The following is a 20515-nucleotide window of genomic DNA, read 5'->3' as shown; positions in this document are numbered from 1 at the left end:
CCATCCAGGCTTCCCTCCTCCCCTCTGCTCAGTCCCGAGTGCTGGGAGCAGCACCTGGAACCCTGGGGTGTGTGGGGTCCCCTCTTCAGGAGGGACCCCGCTACAAGCTGGACTCCTCACCACCCTGCAGCCCCCGAATCTGGCCCCTACAGCCAGCTGGTGGCCGTAGGGCCATGGCATACATCCTATGTGTGTGTGTGCAGGAGGCAGGGACAGTGCATGGATATGTGTGAGCGCATGCGGGGGCACGTGTGTTGGTGGGTGTGGGAGGGCGTGCGAGCCAGCAGGTGCCAGCGGCCTTGGTGTGTGCCCCGCAGACGTGGACGACTGCGCTGACTCACCGTGCTGCCAGCAGGTCTGCACCAACAGCCCCGGCGGGTATGAGTGTGGCTGCTACGCCGGCTACCGGCTCAGCACTGATGGCTGCGGATGTGAGGGTGAGTGAGGGGAAGCGGGGGGAGTGGGGGTCCCTTGGGGCCCAGGCTGGCCCCTCCCTGTGCTCTGCCTCCAGGACTTGGTTGAGTGCCTGGTGTCTACAGGGCCGTGCGGACCTGCCTGTGACCCCCACCAGCAGTGGCTCATGCACAGGCTAGGCCTGCACCCCTGGCTGCTCCTGGCCCGGCTTTCCCTGTTGCTCTGACGCTGGAGCCAGGAGGACGGCTGTGGTGTGGGCATCCTCCAGCAGCTGCAGCCACGGCCTTAGTCCAGTGGGCAGAGGCAGGCTGGGAGGGCCCTGATCCCTGACCCCCAGAGGATAGGCCCCACCCCATCAACCCCGGGTTTGCCCGCAGACGTGGATGAATGTGCCTCCGGCCGCGGCGGCTGTGAGCACCACTGCGCCAACCTGGCCGGCTCCTTCCAGTGCTCCTGTGAGGCTGGCTTCCGGCTGGATGAGGACCGCAGGGGCTGTGTCCGTGAGTCTGCCCCTCTCACCTCAGGGACCCTGCCTTCTAGGCACCTGCTCCTGGTGTCCCCACGCGTCCCCTCCTGGCTGGCTGGGCCCACCTCAGTCCTGCCTCCTGCTGTGGGCCAGGCCTGGGGCAACAGGGTACGGGAAGGGGCTGGCCAGAGGGGCATCCTCCAGGGCAGGGTGTTGCCAGGGGGTCCTGGGTGGTCTAGCTCCTGCCCTGCCCAGGTGACACAAGGGACAGAAGTGAGGACAGCATCCAAAGGGAAGACAGCTGCCCCTGCCCCTACCTCCCCATCCGTGCTGGGTCAGGAGTGCAACTGGGATGCTCCCTTGCCACCAGGCTGAGGAGGGATGGGCACAGCAGGGGCTGTAGGTGGGAGCTCACAGGCGGTGGGGCTCAGGCTCTGAGCCACCTGTGGGCTCTGGGCAGCGAGGGGCAGGAGGGTCCAGTACTGGGGGGACAGGTGGGTGGCAGAGGCTAAGGGGCCTCTGTGACCCCACCCAGCCCTGGAGATACCCGAGGTGGACCTCGACGGCCAGCTGCCCGTCGTGCGGCCCCTTCCACATGTGGCGATGCTCCAGGATGATTTGCCCCACCTCTTCCAAGACGACTACATCGGGGCCCAGGAGGAAGAGGAGGCAGCAGAGGCCCGGGGCGAACACACGCTGATGGAGAAGTTTGGTGAGAGGTGGGCCCAGCCGTGGGGCTTCTGCTCTCAGGGGCCACAGCCAGCGCCCCCTTGGCCCAGCCGCTGCCCACCCTGTGGTCTTGAGCTTGAGGAAGAGCCCTGTAGTGGTCTTGTTTGACCGAGGCCCAGAGAAGGTGCTGGGTTTGCACAGCATGTGTGGGGCTGAGCCCGGCTGGACCAGGTAGGCCCTGACATGCCCCCTACACCCCAATCTGCCCCCAGTTTGCCTGGACGCGTCCTTTGGCCAGGACTGCAGCCTCACCTGTGACGACTGTCGGAATGGGGGGGCCTGCCTCCCGGGCCTGGACGGCTGTGACTGCCCCGAGGGCTGGACTGGGCTCATCTGCAATGAGAGTGAGGCTGTGGTGCTGGGGGTGGCATGAGTCCTGGGACCCTGGGCAGGGGGGCCGGTGGGCCCACCCACTCGATCCCACAGTCCATGGGCAGCCCACTCAGTGCCAGGCGCTGCTGTAGGCGCTGGGGGAGCCTGGGGCCTGGTGGGGCCTGGAGGGGCCTGGTGGGGCCTGGCGTCTGCCCCTCGTGGATGGTCTGGGGTCAGGCAGGCCAACAGCTAAGGCAGCGAAGGGGGTGTGACACAGAGTAGCTGGTGGGCGGGCCGGTCCCGTCCAGGTCCTGGGTGAGAGCAGCCACGACCCAGGCCGCCTGGCAGGTTGGTAGCGGGACCTGCTCTCCCTGCCTCTGTCCTGTAACCCTGGGCCAGGCACACGGCGCTGGTTGGTTCAGGGCCGTCGTGACCATCTCCGGGGCTCTGCCTGTGGAAAGCCCTGCTGAGAAGGTGGACGTGCCGCAGTTCAGAGGGAGAGGACGCGGGACTGGTTAGCGATGCCTGCCATGTGCTGGGGCAGGACTGGGGGCGCAATGGCACTGTTTGTGGCGCGGGTGGCTCACTCCCTGGGAGGGTGTCTCGATGTCCCCCAGAGGGCCTTCCGGGCCCAGACTCCTGCAGGCTGTGACCCTCGTGCTCCACTGCCCCTGCCTGCAGCTTGTCCTCCAGACACCTTCGGGAAGAACTGCAGCCTCTCCTGCGGCTGTCAGAACGGTGGGACCTGCGACCCTGTGACGGGCGCCTGCCGCTGCCCTCCTGGCGTCGGTGGGACCCGCTGTGAGGACGGTGGGTGCAGCCCCTCCTGGGACTCTGGAGCATCCCTGGGGTGGAGGGGACAGGACACAGCTCGGCAGCTGGCCTGCCAGCTTTCTCCTTGCCGCCTGCCTTCTGTGGGAGTGGAGAGGGGGAAGGCCGCACGATGGGAGTGGTGCAGCGTTTTCACTGTTTGCTTCTCCTGGGGCCCAACTGTAGCACCTGTTGATGACTTAGCAGAGTAGCACTTGTGCAGCGGGCACCCCTTTGAGGTAGTGAGCTCCCTGTCCCTGGAAGTATTCAAGTAGATCTCTTTGATGGCTGCATGGGACAAGACCACTGTCCTTTCGGACTGCAAAGCGCCTACATTTTTGAAGGAATTCTAGGGTCCCCGTAAATAAGTCTTCCAGGCAGCTGATGCATCGCCTTTAGGTCTGCAGACATTTAAAATTCTGCCTCTTTTATTGGAGAGCGTAGTTAAGGTATTGAGAACTTCCTGCCTTAGCGAGGGAGTAGTTTCAGTCACTGGAAGCCATTCCTGCAGCTGTAGGGCTGGGCCTTGCAGGGCCTCCTGTTCCCTCTGGTGGGACTTCACGGCCACCCTTCCCTTTGAGATCTGCCCTCCACTCGAAGCTGCCTGTGTGCAGAGCTCTGAAGGGATCCTGGGCTCCTGGCAGGTTAAGGTTTTATGTTGTGCTTCTGCCTGTGACATGGCGGGGCTTCCCCGGGGCCTGGGTCTCCATGGGGGTGTCCATGAGGGTCCTGTGGGGAAGTGCACCTGTGCAGGTGAGCCTGGGGCGCCTGTCCTGGGAGAGGCTGGGCGGGAGGGCTCCTCCTGGACTCTGGGCTCTCCGGGGTCTGGGGCTGTGTCCCTCCAGCCTCTGCCTCTGCCTTCCCGAGTCTGGCTTTCCTCTCCTTTCTCCTTCATGGACGCTCATAGGATTAGGATAACCTAGGAGGGTCTCATCCATAGGTCCCAGGGACTCAGACATGGATGTGTGTTGGGGTGACCGTCTAGCTCCCTGCAGCCCTTCAGGAGGCAGGACAGGGCAGGAGTGACCCTGAGGGAGGCAGTCTGGGGAGGAAATCCAAAAGGCTTCTCCTGACCCACATTCCCCTGAGCTTGGGCCTGGGGCGCTGGCCTCGTCTGGGGGACAGAGGTTGGGTTAGGTCACCACCGAGGGATGTGAGTCAGGATGCAGATGGGGGTCAGAAGCAGACTGGGGTGAGGTCGCTATGCATCTCCCACGCGTATGCTGAAGAATGTGCTTGGCTTCACGCCCTGGGCCGTTCTCCAGACCACAGACGCTGAGGAGCCAGGCCAGCCAGGGCAGATGGCCACATCCATGGCTCATCTTGTGTCTGCCCTGTCCTCGTAGTGCCTTTGTCTGCCCCCCCTGGGCCCCTCCCTGTCTAGGATGCTGAGACCTCAGGCTGCTAGTGGCCTTGCCCCAGTGGCCTGGGCCACTCCTAGCTCCTGTGCTCAGCATGGGGGATGCTTGGAGCATCTCCACGGGCAAGGGGACATGTCCAGGTGGGCACTCAAGAGGCCCTGCCTCTCGCAGGCTGCCCCAAGGGCTTCTACGGCAAGCAGTGCCACAAGAAGTGCCACTGTGCTAACCGTGGCCGGTGCCACCGCCTCTATGGGGCCTGCCTCTGTGATCCAGGGCTCTACGGCCGCTTCTGCCACCTGGGTGAGTCCCCTGCCCTGGCTGCCTGTGTCCGTGGGGACAGGGGGTGACACTGTAGTAGGGCCGCTGCTCCTTGCTGCCCACACTATGGCTTGGGAGTGACCGTTCATCTGCAGGTGAGGACGTGAGGCTCTGAGGTACCCCCATGGGATGCGGGCTCCACCCCAGGGACGCAGAACTGTATCCTCTGGACTGTGGGGGCCTTCAGGGCGTCTGGGTGGGTGATCCCCAGCCTTCTAATGCCTCCTGGTCCCAACCAGGCTAATGGGCAGGCAGCAGTGTGGGCAGGGGCAGGCCTCCCTCCCTGGGGCACAGGGTTCTCCTTGGCTCTTGGAATTTCCCAGCAGCAAAGATGAGTCCTGATCCCCAGTAGGGCTGGTGGAGAAAAGGTGGGTGACAATGAATAGATGTTATCTAGGTCCTCTGTACCCTACCTTGTAGAAGGGTCACTTGATGGGGGACGAGGAGGATTCTGAGAGGCTCCTGGCTGGGAAGTGGCATGACCCAGGGCAGGTGCCTAGATTCTGCTGGGACCCTGTGTCTCACCTGCAGAACAGGCTCAGTGGCCCCCTGCTTTGGACAGCAGTGTCTGGGGCAGGCAGGGCCTCTCCTGTGGGCCCTGGGGGCTGGTACATGCAAGCAGGCAGGCCCCCCCTCTTGGTTCTGTGGGTGCAGCCTGTCCGCCGTGGGCCTTTGGGCCAGGCTGCTCTGAGGAGTGCCAGTGTGAGCAGCAGAACACGCTTGCCTGTGACCGGAGAGACGGCAGCTGTTCCTGCAAGGCAGGCTTCCAGGGCGAGCGATGTCAGGACGGTGAGTGCGGGGTGGTGGGGTGGTGGGGTGGGGGTCCCCAGGCTGGCTGACCCTGAAGGCCCGTCTCCCCTCACCCTCTGCAGAGTGTGCGCCAGGCTTCTTTGGGCCAGGGTGCCTGCAGGCGTGCACCTGCCCTCAGGGCGTGGCCTGTGACCCCATCAGCGGCCAGTGTGAGAAGCAGTGTCCTGCCGGCTACCAGGGGAAGGGCTGCGACCAAGGTCAGTGGCGGGCCCCCGCGATGCCCAGGGTCAGGAGGGGTGGGCCCCCAGAAGTGCTCTGAGCAGGAGGCTGAGTTGGCCGTGCAGCCTGGTCCCGAGGGCGCTTCTACCTGCCTTGGCCCTGTGTGGCTGCACAGTGGTGACTCGCACTGGCCTGCCTATCCCCGGTGTGCTGGTCGGGCCTGCTGGGGCAGGAGTGGGTCTGTGTGCCCAGGGCCTGGCCCAGGGAAGGGGTCGTGCCCCCCAACATTGTTGTCTCCTTGCTCGCCCCTCCACTCGCTAGTGTGCCGGCATCTGGGGTGCTGGCACTCCTTCCTGGTGGGTCTGCGTTTGCGGGACCTGGGAAGCTGCCTGAAGTGTAGACTAGGGCTGGAGGTGCAATGTGGGGTGTGGAGCATGGTGCACGCAGTGTGGTGCATGGTATGTGGAGTGCAGTGTATGGTGTGTGGTGCACGGAACTTGGTGCACAGAGCATGGAGCGTGGTGTGTTGTGCGTGGAACCTGGAGCATGAGTAAGGCCCTCCGCATGGCTGCCCTGGTCTGGGGGTGGAGGGAAAGGGTGCAGGATGGTGAGCATGGCTGGAGGCTCGGTCCACATTCATACCCCAGGCAGATGTGGGGGGAGGAGCACTCTCAGCAGGAGTCCTGGGGTGGCCCAGCACCATTCACAGGGTGCAGGCGGCTGGGGACCTCCCATGGCACGTGGTGTGTGCACTGTCCACACCTGTTGACCCCTGGTGTATGGGGACCACCGGACCTGCAGGGTGACTGTTGTGAGCATGCCTGGGGACCGACTGTCTCGACCTCCCCCTAGCCTTGGCCTGTCCCCTATGGGCAACGAGGAGGGGCCCTGGGGCCCCAGTCTGAGCCAAGGGGTCTGTGTCTCCCTCTGCACCCAGGCCACATCCCTCCAGAGTGTGGTCCTGGAGATCACAGCGATGGTCCCCTGCAGGGCTCTTGGGTCCCAGGGGTCCAGGAGAGGAGTGTGGGGTGCTGGGAACCCAGCCTAGACCCCCCCCAGCCCCACGTGCAGCACAAGGGGCTCCATGGTGTCTGGTGCCCTTCAGCACCTGCTTTCCTGTCTTCCTGTCCGGACCCCTGACCCTTCTCTGGGCCTCCCCTCGATCCCAGTAGACACTCAGGAGTGCTTGTGCACATGAGCCCATGGGCACCTGGGTACCTGCTCCCCATCCTGCAGCGGCCAGGAGGTCTCCCTGGAGAAGCAGCCGTCCTGCCCACCGCCACCCTTCTCTGCTGGTCTACTTTCTCTCATTTCTCCTGTTTTCTGGGCAGTCCCCTGTGCCCTGAGGATGCCCCGCAGGAAATGCCTCCTAGGAATGATGGGCTCCCCACTGTTGTCAGGTTTGCAAAGATTTACAGCCCAAATGCCTGTCTGCCAGGCTCCCTGCAGCCGGACGGGACCACTTCAGCTGATGCTGTGAGGGCTTCCGTTCCCTGGTCCCCGCTGTGGGGAAGCCTGTGGGCACCTCCCATCCTGCGGATCCTGTAGACGCTGTGGACCCTGTGGAGGCGGGCGGGTGCCCGTGGGTGATGTGCCCTCAGGACGGGGTTCACTAGGCTGTGCCCTCTTCCCTGGAGCCCCTTTGCCCGTCGTGGAAAGCCCCCGGGCTGGGACTCCACCCATCCCGCTGACACTCCTTCCCAGGGCACCGTGTGTTCCCCCCACACCCCCAGGAGTGTTCTGCTTAGCGGCTCCGTGTCTGTGTCCACCTTCCTGGGCCTGCAAGAGCTTTCCTGGCAGCTCAAGCGGAGGAGCTTCAGGGCTTCCCAGGGTTACTGGGATTGGTGGGCTATGGGAGAGGTTGCGCCCAGGCTGGTCAGGGGCTTCCAGCGCCAGGGGTTCGGCACGTCCTCAGGGGGGGCACAAGGGTCCTGGCACCCACATTCTTCGCTGTGGCCCTGCTGTGGGCACAGAGCACCCCAGCCAGTGCTCAGGAGGCTTTCACTCCTTGGTCTCTGCTCTCTTACCTGGGGTCTTGCCGACCCTCTGCTGAGCAGAGGTTTGGGGGACCCAGTACTCTAGGAGGCCCCCGCCTGATGCCCATGACTGCCTCCGACCTGCTGGGAGAGGGCTGAGGGTAAAGTGGTGTATGCAGACCCCCACCCCACCCCACCCCATGCTCTTTGGAGATCTGAGACCAAGGGACCAGACTTGTCCTGGGTGACCTGGCAGGGTGGGGACAGTGGTGCCTGCAGGCTATGCCAGGGAGGGGGAAGGAAAGAGGCAGAGCTGCCTCCAGCTTGCTCCAGTGCCCTCCAGGATGGCCCCATGGTGTTGGGTGCCCGCAGAGTCTGCCCTGCATCCCCTCCCCTCCGTGCACCATCAGCCCAAGCAGGCCCCTCCTGGCTGTGTGCTCCTGTGGTTGCCCAGGGGACCCTGGCTGTGCCCAGCAGCCCCGCTGGGGCAGGGGGCAGCTCCACAAGCAGGTGGCTGAGGCCTTCTCATTCTTTCCGGCAGAGTGCCCAGCAGGGACGTTCGGTGTGAACTGCTCTGGCTCCTGTTACTGTGGGGGGGCCCCCTGCAACCGGGTTACGGGGCAGTGCCTGTGCCCTCCAGGGAAAACTGGGGATGACTGTGGGGCAGGTGAGTGGCAGCAGTGTCCTATGATACCCCCCACCTCCCCTGCCATTTGACTCTGGGTAGTCCCAATCCTGGACCAAGTTTGGGGACCCCAGCCTGGACCACGATTGGTCCTGCAGACCCCAGGCCTGTCCTTAACAGCTGGGAGCCCACGCCAAACCACCCTTGGGTCTGGGCTGGGGAGTCTGTGCTGACCTGGGTGGCCACACCCCATTGAGGGGTGCACAGGGAACCTGTCAGCTGGGGTGTCAGGTTGGCCAGCAGAGTCCCTAGCCCTCCCCGGGGGCTGTGGTTTGCCCTCCAGGCTGCCTGCCCACCACATGGGCATCTCCCATCCTGTGATGGGCTTCCTGTTTTGCTTTCTGAGCTGTCCCGGAGCAAAGTCATCTTCTGGGGGTGGTGCTCTGCAGCCCATGAAAGTTGGGAGCTCCCATGACCCCCCTCCTCCTCCCCTGGGCCAGCTTAGTTGGCAGCAGCAATTCCCAGTCCTAGGTTATGATGGAGGCCCTGGGATGGGGCAGGAGACTGACTGCTTGTGGGGGGGGGTTGGTGCCTAGATTGTCCCGAGGGCCGCTGGGGGCTCGGCTGCCAGGAGATCTGCCCAGCGTGTGAGCATGGAGCTGCCTGTGAGCCTGGGACTGGAGCCTGCCTGTGCCGCCCCGGCTACGTGGGCAGCCGCTGCCAGGACAGTGAGTATGGTGTCCCCCGACCCGCAGTACAGTCAGCCCTTCGCCTGCGCCCTCAGGCGCCCCTCCGCACTTACACTCCCTGGTCCCGCAGCGTGCCCAGCAGGCTGGTTTGGGCCTGGCTGCCAGATGAGATGTTCCTGCGCCAACGATGGGCTCTGCCACCCGGTCACGGGGCGCTGCAGCTGTGCCCCTGGATGGACCGGCCTCAGTTGCCAGAGAGGTAGGTGGCACACAGTGTGGGGGCTGGGGGCCTGGCCTAGCCACGGTGCCCATGCCTCTGCTGGGCCTGGGAAGGCTGATGCGGGCTGTGTTGCAGCCTGTGACGGCGGGCGCTGGGGACCTGACTGCAGCCACCCCTGCACCTGCAGCCCAGGCCACGGGAGTTGCGACGCAGTCAGTGGCCTGTGTGTGTGTGAGGCCGGCTACACAGGCCCTCGGTGTGAACAGCGTGAGTCCTGGCCCACCCACAGCCACGCTCCCACACACGGGCATGCATATACACGCACCCATGCACACACGTGCCGGGGTCCTGGTCCTGCCCTTCTGTTCACGGGATGGGCAGGGGGCTCCTCCCCTGAGCTCCCTCAGCTCCCTTGTCCCGCTAGGCCCAGCTCCCAGCCCCTGCCCTCCCCCCCAGCCTACCTGAGCCTGTCAGGTGCACCCGGAGCAGCAAGCAGGGAGAGCAGGGAGCAGGTCCCTGGAGGGGGGCAGGGTTGAGGGCCGTGACCTTCCGTGTATGCCTCCCGCCCTCCCCTGAGGCAGGGGTTCCCAGTGTCAGCTCCAAGGGTCATGCCTGGGGGTCCTACCTCCCCACAGTGGGGGGGCCTCAATCCTTAGCCAGGCAGGGAGGAGGTCGAGGCAGGTGGTTGAGCCCCCTTTCCCCAGGACTGCCCTACAGACCCATCCCCCGGCTCAGATGGTGGAGGCGCAGGCGGGTCCGGGTCAGTCTCACCCTCTCCAGCTGACTGGGGCCGGGGTTGTGTGTCTCAGGGTGTCCCCAGGGCCACTTTGGGCCGGGCTGTGGGCGGCAGTGCCAGTGTGAGCATGGGGCGGCCTGTGACCACGTCAGCGGGGCTTGCACCTGCCCGGCCGGCTGGAGGGGAGCCCTCTGTGAACGCGGTGAGCTGGGGCGTGTGCCAGGGCTGGCGGGCGGACCCCATCACCCTGGCCATCTCCCATCACCGCCTGCTCTCTGCAGCCTGCCCGGCGGGCTTCTTCGGCCTGGATTGTCGCGGTGTCTGTGACTGTGCCGCTGGAGCCCCCTGTGACTCTGTGAGCGGCTCCTGCCTCTGCCCTGCTGGCCGCCAAGGTCCCCGCTGTGACCAGGGTGCGTGAGGCCCAGGTGGCCCTGAGAGCTCTGGGAGAGGGGCCAGGGCCACTGTGCGAGGCTCACTTCTGGGGCCTCCTCCCGGGTTCTGAAGCTGCCAGGTGGCCACTTTGGAAACGCTGCTTTGCTCACGAGGGCCAGCATGTTGGTCCCTCTACGCGGCCGCCATGAGGGGTGCCCAGGCTGGAGGGAAGGGAAGATTGCCCAGCTGCCCCAGATCTACCGCAGCCCCTCCCGGGGGGCTGACCTCCAGACCCCTGACCTTCCCCTCCCTCTTGCAGCCTGCCCTGCCCACACCTATGGGCACAACTGCAGCCAGACCTGCTCCTGCTTTAATGGGGCCTCCTGCGACCCTGTCCATGGACAGTGCCACTGTGGCCCTGGCTGGATGGGTTCCACCTGCCTGGAAGGTAAGCCCCCACCACCGGAGGAGGGAATCTTTTAGGAGCAAAGGATCAACCCCAGCAGCCTGGGACCAGGGTTGTGTCTGCCCCTCTGTGGGCCACGCAGGGTCACATGGGCGTGGGGTGCTGGGGACATGGGTCTCACAAGGACTGATGGGCAAGGAGGGCCTGTGACTCACCCCCTCACAGGGCACCTGGCACCAGAGGATGGGCAGGAAGGTGGCGAGGTCAGTGGCCCGGGGTGGCCTGGGGCAGGTGTCTTAGAGGAATTCTCCCCACAAAGTCTGGTGTTGGGTTTTGGGGTGGACTGGAACATGCAGAACCTCTGGGCAGAGGTGTCAGGCCCGCTGGGTCCAGCTGCAGGGGTGCTGCATGTGCTCCCTTCCTCCCCCAGCCTGCCCCACAGGCTCATACGGCCAGAACTGTCAGCACACCTGCCTCTGCCAGCACGGAGGCACCTGTGACCCTGTCTCAGGCCACTGCACGTGCCCGGAGGGCTGGACTGGGCTGGCCTGCGAGGAGGGTGAGCACAGGGCAGGAGGAGGAGGGGGTGGGGGAGCCCCGGGGCCAGGGTTGGGTGCCCCGAAGTATCCTGGCACACCCCCACCCTCTGTGGGCAAAGATGGCTTTCTCCCGGTGGGGGTGGCATCCTGGCTGTGGCCACAGGTCTGTGGTGTGACCAATGCAGGCCCCTCTCTTCAACGACACAGGGCCCAAGGGTCTGGGTGGAAGAAGCATGGTGGGGCGGGGGTGCTAGTCTCCTTGGCCATGCGGGCATACAGCACTCCTGGGGTGCCCTGCCCTGCAGAGTGCCTCCCTGGACACTTCGGAGCCGGCTGCAAGCACAGTTGCAGGTGTCTCAACGGTGGCGACTGTGACCGGCGTTCAGGCCGCTGCCTCTGCCCAGCTGGCTGGACCGGGGACCAGTGTCAGAGCCGTGAGTGGGCAGGGTTGGGAGCTGGAGGTGAGGGGAAGGCCAGGAGGCCCCTCTGGGCCTGTCGGGGGTTGGCCTCAGCCTTGCTCCAGGGTAGAGGGCCCCGTGAGGTGGTCACTTGGCAGGTGGGGGCAGGGACTACCATCCAAGCTCCCAGGGGTCGCCTGTGGGGGGCTGGGGGGGTTTGGCCTTGCTCAAACCCCCGTAGCAGGACTCAACCCTCTGCCTTGTCTCACCCACCCCAGTCTGTGCTGAGGGCACGTTTGGGGTACGCTGTGAGGAGCACTGTGCCTGCCGGCGGGGGGCCACCTGCCACCATGTCACGGGGGCCTGCCTCTGCCCCCCAGGATGGAGAGGTTCGCGGTGTGAGAACGGTGAGCCCCTCGGCTCTGCCAGCTCCCACGGGACCGACTGCTCGGGTGGAGGGGGGTTCCCTCCAGGCTGCACTGGCCCCAGGGCTCCCCACCACCCCCTGCACGTGGCTTCCTGCAGCCTGCCCGCATGGCTGGTTTGGAGAGGCCTGTGCCCAGCGCTGCCAGTGCCCACCCGGCGCCGCCTGCCACCACGTCACCGGGGAGTGTCGTTGTCCACGAGGCTTCACAGGGCCCGGCTGTGAGCAGGGTAGGTGACCCCACCTGGGGAGGGGACAGAGTGGCTGGTAACTGAGGCTGCAGGGACCCCCGAGCCGCACCGAAACCTTCACCCCCAGGAGGGGGCCGTGCGGTGGGCAGCGTTCCTGAGCTGGGCCAGGATTGACCTCTGCCGCCTGCACCCAGCCTGCCCCCCCGGCACCTTTGGGGAGAGCTGTGGGCAGAAGTGCCATTGTCCCGGTGAGAACCAGGCCTGCCACCCTGCCCTGGGCACGTGTGTGTGTGCCGCCGGCTACCACGGCTCCGGCTGCCGGCAACGTGAGTGCTGTCCTGCCTCTTCCCTGGCTGTCCTCAGAGGGGCTGCTCAGCTGGTGGTGTGGGGGGGCACCGGGGGCTGTGTGCCCTAGGGGGCGAGGCCCAGCCCCTGGCAACACCCCTATCCCTGCAGGGTGCCCCCCCGGGCGCTTCGGGCCTGGCTGTGAGCAGCCATGTGGGTGTCTCAACGGGGGCTCCTGTGATGCGGCCACTGGGGCCTGCCTCTGCCCTGCTGGGTTCCTGGGGGCCGACTGCAGTCTGCGTGAGTGGCCGGGGAGAGGGCTGCATGGATGGGGAGGGAGAGGGTGGCAGCTCCCTGCACCTCGGTGCTCAGGGCTTCCCAGCCTGTAGGGAGGATAGCCCCCCGACCATCTGTGTCCCTGATCCTCCTGCTGGGCCTGTGTCAGGCTGGGCTAAAGTATGGGGGAGGTCAGTGTGACCCCAGTGATCCTGCCGGCCAGCTCTGGCCCCTCTGCCTCCCTGCCACTGGCCACGCCCTGCAGAGGGAAGGGGACCTGGCAGCAGTGGACACCCTCCTGTCCCCTCCCGGCAGCCTGTCCACAGGGCCACTTCGGCCCCGGCTGTGCGCATGTGTGCGGGTGTGGGCAGGCCGTAACCTGTGACCCCGTGACCGGCAGCTGCGCCTGCCCCCCGGGAACGACTGGCACCCACTGTGAGCATGGTGAGTGCCCGCGTGGCCCCCCCTTCTGCATGTCACAGATGCTGCTGGATCAGCCCTGGGGAGGGGCGCCGGTGGGGTGAAGCCGAGGGTCCCCTGATGGGAGCCAGGCCCTAGAGCTGGGTGGTGCCGTCACATGAACACTCTGTCAATCCCCTCAAGTGGCTGGTTGGGGCTGAACAGGTTCCAACCCGGAGCCTTCTAGTGGGAGGGGCCAGTGGCTATTTTGTCTGAGGACAGGTGGGCTCCCTGGCTCATGTGCCTGTGGCACAGGGTCCTGCTGGCCCTTCCTGCTGGGCCCCCAGGTGGAGGGCAGCCTGGAGCACAGGGCCTAGTGGAGAACAGGGGTGCCCCAGGAGCAGTCATGGGCCTCCCACCTATGATGGCACCCCGGCCCCCATGGCCACAGCTATAGCCCTGTGGCCTGGTTCCCACACCCTGGTGGATAGAGCGCTGTGCCATCCTATGGTTCTTATCAAGGGTCAGTCACCAACCCCCCCCCCCCCCCAATTCTTAGCTAGTGGCAGCAGTCATAAGCCCTGTGTCCTGGCAGCAGCTAGACCACATCCCTCCAGGGAAGTATGGCAGCTGCAGGCCAATCAGATTACGATCAGGGGCCACCTGCAGCGCCTGGCAGCCTGGCTGCCTCAGCTTGGAGGATGCACCAGTGCAGAAGGCCACTACCTCCAGGAAGGCTTCCCTAACCTGCTCCTGCCACCTGGGCAGGCACTCCCTGCCCCTCCTTGGCGCTCAGGGAGGCCTTGTGTTTGCTGAGAAGATGGATGGATGGGCAGGGCACAGCTGGTGTCCCTCCCTGGCATGTGTGTGTCTGAGGGCAGAGACTGGCCCTAGGAATCCCCGGGAGGGTTTGTGGAATGAAGGCCAGATGTGGTGGGGACGTGTCTCCAGAGTGTGTCCAGCCCTGGGCAGAGCTCTGAGCGCTGCTGGACTTCTGCCCCCAGGCTGCCCTCAGAACCGGTTTGGGGTAAACTGTGAGCACGTGTGCTCCTGCAGAAACGGGGGCCTGTGCCATGCCTCCGACGGCAGCTGCTCCTGTGGCCTAGGCTGGACAGGGCCAAACTGCGAGCAGGGTGAGTGTGCGGGCCCGCTCCCGTCCCTGAGCCAGCTGGAGGGTCGGGGCCTATGGGGGCAGGAGGGCTGCCAGGGCTGGGCAGGGCCCCAAGGTCACCTGAATCAGGCTAGTTCCCCGGGGGCTGTTCCTCGGGCCCCCTGCTCTACCTGCTGGCTCTCCCCCAGCCTGCCCTCCTGGTCACTACGGTGCCGCCTGCCGTCTGGAGTGCTCTTGCCAAAACAACGGCACATGTGAGCCCACCACGGGTGCCTGCCGCTGCGGCCCTGGCTTCTACGGCCAGGCCTGCCAGCATGGTGAGTTCTGGGGTGGGGAGGCCGCTGGCCCTGTCCCTCCCCGTGGTGGCTGGTGAGCTAAGGCCTGGCCCGCTTACTGTGGGACTCCCAGGCCAGAGGCACTGGGCTTGGGTCACAGGAGGGCATGTGGACCTCCCTCCTGACCCTCAGCCATGATGCGGGGGCCGGGCCTAGGTGGAAAGAGGGGGAGCACGAGCCTCTGAACCAGGTCCTTTGCTCACCGTGCGTGAACGGACGTAGGGGCTCTAACTGCGGTGTCCTTCAGCCTGTCCCCCCGGCTTCCATGGGGCTGGCTGCCGGGCAGCGTGTGAGTGTCAGCATGGAGCGTCCTGCGACCCGGTCAGCGGTCAGTGTGTCTGCCCTGCTGGCTTCTACGGCCAGCTCTGTGAGAAGGGTGAGTGCCCGCTGCTCCCACGTGCTCCCCTGGCCCTGTCCAGTCGGGCATGGGACAGGAGGGGACACGGAGTCTGCTGCCCCCCTGCAGGGTGTGAACCAGGCTCCTTCGGAGAGGGTTGCCGTGAGCACTGTGACTGTGAGATGGGGGCAGCCTGCGACCCCATCACCGGCCAGTGTCTTTGTCCCCCAGGGCGCACAGGGGCCACCTGTGACCTTGGTGAGTCTGGGTCCCGCTTGGCAGGGCACGGGGGCGGGCCTCAGCGGGGGTGTGAGCATTGCTTGTATAAGGGGGAGCCTCAGCTGTGTTCTGGCTGGGGCACTGTGCCCCCTGTGCCCATCCTGTCCCTCTGCAGGGGGCGCCCAGCATGCAGCTCCTGCTCAGAGTTGTCAAGGCCACATGCTGCTCTCTGGCCAGGATGGGGGCACAGTGAGGTGGGAGGGGTGCCCTCCCAAGCTGCCAGCCTGCCTGGGCATAGGAGGGACTGTCTGGCACAGGCTGTGTATGCAACCTCATAGCTGACCTTATGGTTGTGTGTCGCTTGACCCGGGGAGGAGTGTCCCTGGCTGCCGGGCCCCCTTTGCCAGCCCCTGGGGCTGGGCAGGGACGTGGGGCGATGATGCCGGGCAGGTGCTTTCCCACATGGGAGCTCACACAGGGCAGGCAAAGTGAGGCCCGAGAGGCCTGTGCTCCCTTGCACCCTTGCACAGAGGGCCTGGGGTCCCCTGGTGGGGGCAGGCAGGACTGGCATTCAGGCCCGTCTCTCCCTCTCCCTTCACCTTAGACTGCAGACCTGGCTTCTTCGGGCCGGGCTGTGCCCTGCGCTGTAGCTGTGGGGGTGGCGCTCCCTGTGACCCGGTCAGTGGGCAGTGCCGCTGCGTGGATGGCTACATGGGCCCCACCTGCCAGCAAGGTGAGCCAGGTTTCCAAGGGGGAGGTGGGAGGATGACATGCTCGCTATTTCTGCCCCCTACACACATCGGGCTGGCCAGGGCAGGACAGCTGGCGAGAGTGTTGCCATCCCTGAGCAGTCGGTGCCCGTGGCTTCTTGCGGGGGAGGCAGGGACCTCGCAGCTGCTGAATGGTGGGGCAAGGTTGTGCCACGCCAGCAACCCCCAGCAGCCCTCTGCTCCCGTGTAGGTGGGCTCTGACCCAGCCCTGCACGCATACTCACCCCTGTGTGTGCACGCCAGCACCTGCCCGTCCGCCATACCCCTGGGTGGTGGGGGCAGGTGTAGTGACAGCACCTTGGGCTCTCAGCCCTCACGGCCTGGGGGGAACATGCATCTGCATGCCAAGCTTGGGGGGTGCCCTGGAGTCCCCCGGTCAGCTTGCCGAGGCCCGACCTGGACAGGACACATCTGCTGAGAGGGTCGGGTCTGGGGCCGGTGAGGACGGCTCTATAGACAGTGGGGATTCCAGACAGGTCCACAGCCTGGGAACCCCAAGTGTGGGCTGACATGTGTGTGTGTGTTTGAGCCTCTGGGAGGCAGCTCAGGACTGTTAGGGGCCCTAGGGCGGCAGTGGGGGGATCTCACTCTGGCAGTGGAGGCCTGGCTGGGGCTGCCCATGGCGGCACCTGGTGGTCATCTGTGGTACTGCGCCCCAGGCCCTGGGTGGTCCTGACAGCAGGGATTGCAGCTGGGGTCTGCGACCCGGGTTACCCCTGAGGCTGTGCTGGCTTGGAGTCCTGGGCCCTGCCCCCTGCTCCCTGCCCTGAAGCTGACTGGCTGGCTTCTAGTAAAGCACCTCCCAGCCCATCATGCTGCTGGGCTGGGGGCACTGGGAGCTTTCATTTGGAGAGGGGGAGAGGCCCCCCCTTATATTTGCATAGGAGGGAAGGGGAGGCTTTGCTGAGAGGGCCTGTGAGCCTAGGGGGAGAGCGGTGTCTGCATCTGGTGGCCTCACTGGCCTGTGACCAGCAGACTGAGCCCAGGGGAGGGAGGAGGACTGTGCACTCATATATAACATGGGTCCCACAGGGCAGCCAGCGATCCAGAGCCTGGACCTCAGAGATGAGGCCGGGCGGAAGCTGGGGAGGAAGTGGGGCCATCTCCCCTCCATTGGGCTGGAGCTGAAGGGGCAGGAGGGGACACATGAGTGTGAGCCCAGAACTCTGGCAGCTTCGAAACGTCCACCTGCCCTGGAGCTGACCTTCTTTCCCCTGTCCCTACAGTGGCCTCACAACCAGCTCATGGACCAGCACTCAGGCTCAGCAGCGGGGCAGAGAAACACTAGCTCAGAGGCAGCCCCCAGCAGGCCCGTCTTCTAAGTACTTTGGTGATGACTGAGGAGGGGTGCCCGTGGGCCAGGACTTCAACCCCAGCCTTGTCTTCTGGGGCTATGCCCAGCCCTGCGGCCTCTCACTGGGCAAGGATCAGCTGGCCATGGGGAGGGAGGCCCTGCCTGGCCTAGCTTAAGGGGCCCAGGCATGTGCCAGGCCTCGGGCTGCACAGCCACACAGCTGCGCGGGCCGCATGTGCTGATGAAGCCGGCCACCCACCCCCTGCCCTGCCCTGTCCCTGCACCAACCCCTCCACAGCCCTGGGTCAGGACCCAGGGTCCTTGGGGACAGCTATAGGCAGGGGGCAGTTCTTCTGGTGCTAGGCCCTGGGACCCTTGCGCTCAGCCTGTTTCCTTGGAATTGCAGCCGCTGTATTTATGTAAAAGTATTTATGGGCAGCTGGCCACTCCCATGCACCCCGGGCACTGCCCGCCCCAGGAAACCCTGCTGCAGGACTTTGGGGCATGCAGGGCCTCTGGGTGGCAGGCTCTGGTACATGTGAAACCCAGAAACTTAAGAAAGAAGCCACCACTTCCTTGTGGCCTGTGTGTCCATTGCTTTGGGCTCCTTGCACTGCACCCCCCTCAAGTGTGCCAGCCTGTGTGTTTGGACAGGAACCTCCCCCAGACCAAGGAGGCCCCACAGGCACCTGGCCCCTCCCTGGGGGTGGGGGTTGCGCACGAGGACAGTTGGGGTTTGTCCTGGTTTCTAGTGCTCTAGAGGGGCCTGCAGAGGGGCTGGTCTGGGAGGGAGTATGGCCCCATGGGGAGGGGCTGGCTTGAGGGCAGTGGTGATGGGGGGCAACATGGTACCCCCTCCTGTCTGCAGGGTGGAAACAGCAGAGGGGGGTGAAGAGCGTCCCAGGGGTGGGGTGCCCAGTGGTCTGGGTTGGACCCAGATGGCCACACCAGGCACTTAGGGTCTGGGCGGTAGTCCCATGTGTCCACCACGTCTACACCAGCCCAGCTAGCGGATACCCTCAAGGCAGAGGATCTCAGGGAGGAAAATAAGGAGGATTCTAGTAGCCGCAGCCCCTCAAACAGACGAGGGAACAGCCTGTGGCAGAAAAAGCCAAGTTCGTGCGCTGTAGTGTCAAGGGTTTCAGATAAGTGTAGTGAATGCCCCAGGAAGAGACACGGAGCCAGCCTGCAGGACAAGAGAGCCAGGCTGCTGAAGAAGCAGTTCCAGGAGCTGCAGTGATGAGGGCCCGGGAGGGAGCTGTGGGGCGCGGCCTGGCACTGCTTGGACAGCAGGCTCTCTGGTCTTGGCCGTGGTGCTGGGTGGGGGGTGGGGGGGTGAGCTGCTGGGGGGGGGGTGTGCAGCTGGGGTGGGGGGCTCTCTAATCCCCAGTGCACTGTTGGGAGGCTCGGAGGGAGAGGACGCCACAGGAGGTTAATGGAAATGAATGAAGGGAGACCCTAACATCCATCTAATTGAAGCTCTGGAGCAAGAAGAAAAACATCGAGGTGAAGCCACCACAGAAGGTCTCAGGGCAGAAGGTGAATGGTCTCAGACTGAAGGAATGCGACACCGTAGAACAGGAATAAAAAAGCCACGATCTAAAGAACTTTCAGGAAATCACCAGCAAGGAGAAATCCTACAGCACCCAGGAAAGGAGAACAGAAATCTGTGTGGCATCAGACTTCACAGCGAAACCCTGGGAACCAGGACCCCGATGTCCTGCTGTCACAGTGCTAAAGAAAAAGTTTTGAAAGTCGACATGTGTATGTGCTGTTGAAGTATCTGAAAAATAAAACCCGGTTCCTCTTGGGGGTTAACCCTCCAGAGCCAGACCTGGAAACGGACCCAGAGGATGCTCTCCAGCAAGGAGAGAGAGAACCCCAGCAGATGTGCTGAGAGATTCCCCAGGATGTCTCCTGCATCACCTTGTCCCAGAGAGAACCAAATATTCAGTGACCACGAGCGTGCAGGGCAGGGGTGGAGAGAGTGTGCTGGGTCCCTCCCTCTGGCGACGGGCGCCGACAGACCATGGACAGTCGCGCTGGCAAGGCGAGTAGGCCTGTGTGCAGACATGTCCTACTAAGACAGGTGTCCTCCTGCAAGGACAGGACAGGTAGCCTTTCAGCCACCTGCAGGGCGGCCTCGCTCCAGTGGAAGGAGGAAGAATGGAGCAGAGTGAGAAAGTACATCAGCAAAGCCCACAAATGGGTACAAGGGACGATCAAAACCCAGACGCGTCTAATGCAGCTGAACAGGATTTTCACTGTTAAAGACTTCCCTAGAGGGATGGACGTGGAAGCCTACAGAGTCCATCAAAAGCTGGGGTGGGAGTTTTAATGTTTCGGGCTGAAAAGCGTAATGAGAAGTGGCTGTGTATAAATCCACGCGCGGATGTATGCACGTTAACAGCAGAGGCTTGGAAATCCATAGAACTGACGCTGTAAGAGCTCAAATGAACTTTGCCAACTGGAGATTTTAACGTGTTCTTTAAAGAAACCCCAAAACACACAACCCATAAACAGGTTAAGCAAACAGACGCAAGCAGTGATAAAACTTTAGTAGGATTTAACACACATGGTTTATACGTATCTATGCTCATATTCATGCATTTGTTATATTCTATGCATAGAATTCATATCTATTTAAACTTCACACAAATGGAGAAATGATCCACATAAAAGTCGAAATTCCTTTGAAAATGAATAAGGAAGAAAAGTAGGGAGATGGATGATTTTTCTGAACACAGAGAAAATACAAGAGGAAGAATTAATACACAAACATGACAGAGATATAAAAGTCATATGAGTGACCACATACAAGTAACTTGGCTTTTTTTTTTTTTTTTTTAATGGGCAGGTTTTGAGGGAAAATACGAAACGCCAGGATTGGTGTTGGTAGAAATGAAAAAACTTGAATAAACTAAATAAATAAATGCAAATAGGACCTGGAGCTGGTCACCACCCGCAGGAGTGCCTGAGACATCGGCTGGTATGGGTGCTTGTGCCACAGTTTCCAGACACGGTGAAGCCGTTTAATAGGAATTATGTTGGAAACCCTACAAGCAGGAAAAGTGGCTCATCCTCATTTCATGAGGCTGGTATAACCTGGTTCTAAAATCAGGTGAGGACAGTACAAGGAGACGAGATTACAGACTCCTTATGTGTGTGCAGAAATCCTAATCCTAGATATTAGCTGCACAAAAATATTTTTAAAGATGTATTTATTAGTGTGTGGGTGAGGAAGAGGGGCCAGGGAGAGGGAGAATCATCAAGCGGACTCCCTGCCCAATGTGGGGCTCGACCTCATGACCCCAAGATCACAACCTGAGCTGAAATCAAGAGTTGGATGCTTAACTGACTGAGCCACCCAGTTGCCTCTTCTACTCAAAATTTAAAAAATACCAGCTTGATCCAGCGGGGATGGAACTCAAGATGCCAGGACAATCTCACGTCACAAAGTGCTTCGATGTATTTGGTAAGACGAGAAATTGGACGATTGTCTGACAGAAGCAGAAAGAGCATTCTATAGAATTC

The 20515-nt window shown here is 63.3% G+C and overlaps 1 protein-coding gene across 1 annotated transcript in view; it reads left to right on the top strand.

The window, feature by feature from the left end:
• The window catches only part of MEGF6 (multiple EGF like domains 6), an 86859-nt gene extending 69297 nt beyond the window's left edge, over nucleotides 1-17562 (top strand). The window contains exons 11-38 of the mRNA XM_038538815.1: nucleotides 318-437; nucleotides 792-914; nucleotides 1416-1592; nucleotides 1822-1953; nucleotides 2603-2731; nucleotides 4264-4392; nucleotides 5065-5199; nucleotides 5283-5417; nucleotides 7897-8022; nucleotides 8577-8708; nucleotides 8800-8928; nucleotides 9025-9156; nucleotides 9699-9827; nucleotides 9907-10035; nucleotides 10317-10445; nucleotides 10834-10962; nucleotides 11248-11376; nucleotides 11619-11747; nucleotides 11866-11994; nucleotides 12150-12281; nucleotides 12412-12540; nucleotides 12832-12960; nucleotides 13920-14048; nucleotides 14215-14343; nucleotides 14609-14737; nucleotides 14828-14956; nucleotides 15522-15650; nucleotides 16914-17562. Coding sequence (XP_038394743.1) covers nucleotides 318-437; nucleotides 792-914; nucleotides 1416-1592; nucleotides 1822-1953; nucleotides 2603-2731; nucleotides 4264-4392; nucleotides 5065-5199; nucleotides 5283-5417; nucleotides 7897-8022; nucleotides 8577-8708; nucleotides 8800-8928; nucleotides 9025-9156; nucleotides 9699-9827; nucleotides 9907-10035; nucleotides 10317-10445; nucleotides 10834-10962; nucleotides 11248-11376; nucleotides 11619-11747; nucleotides 11866-11994; nucleotides 12150-12281; nucleotides 12412-12540; nucleotides 12832-12960; nucleotides 13920-14048; nucleotides 14215-14343; nucleotides 14609-14737; nucleotides 14828-14956; nucleotides 15522-15650; nucleotides 16914-16975 — 3599 coding nt within the window. The 3' untranslated portion in view covers nucleotides 16976-17562. The remainder of the gene's footprint in view (nucleotides 1-317; nucleotides 438-791; nucleotides 915-1415; nucleotides 1593-1821; nucleotides 1954-2602; nucleotides 2732-4263; nucleotides 4393-5064; nucleotides 5200-5282; nucleotides 5418-7896; nucleotides 8023-8576; nucleotides 8709-8799; nucleotides 8929-9024; nucleotides 9157-9698; nucleotides 9828-9906; nucleotides 10036-10316; nucleotides 10446-10833; nucleotides 10963-11247; nucleotides 11377-11618; nucleotides 11748-11865; nucleotides 11995-12149; nucleotides 12282-12411; nucleotides 12541-12831; nucleotides 12961-13919; nucleotides 14049-14214; nucleotides 14344-14608; nucleotides 14738-14827; nucleotides 14957-15521; nucleotides 15651-16913) is intronic.
• Nucleotides 17563-20515: the final 2953 nt, after the last annotated feature.

The sequence above is a fragment of the Canis lupus genome, chromosome 5 (assembly GCF_011100685.1).
Source record: "Canis lupus familiaris isolate Mischka breed German Shepherd chromosome 5, alternate assembly UU_Cfam_GSD_1.0, whole genome shotgun sequence".
NCBI lineage: Eukaryota > Metazoa > Chordata > Mammalia > Carnivora > Canidae > Canis > Canis lupus.
Note: the sequence above shows the minus strand (reverse complement) of the source record. Positions and strands in the feature narration are given on the sequence as shown.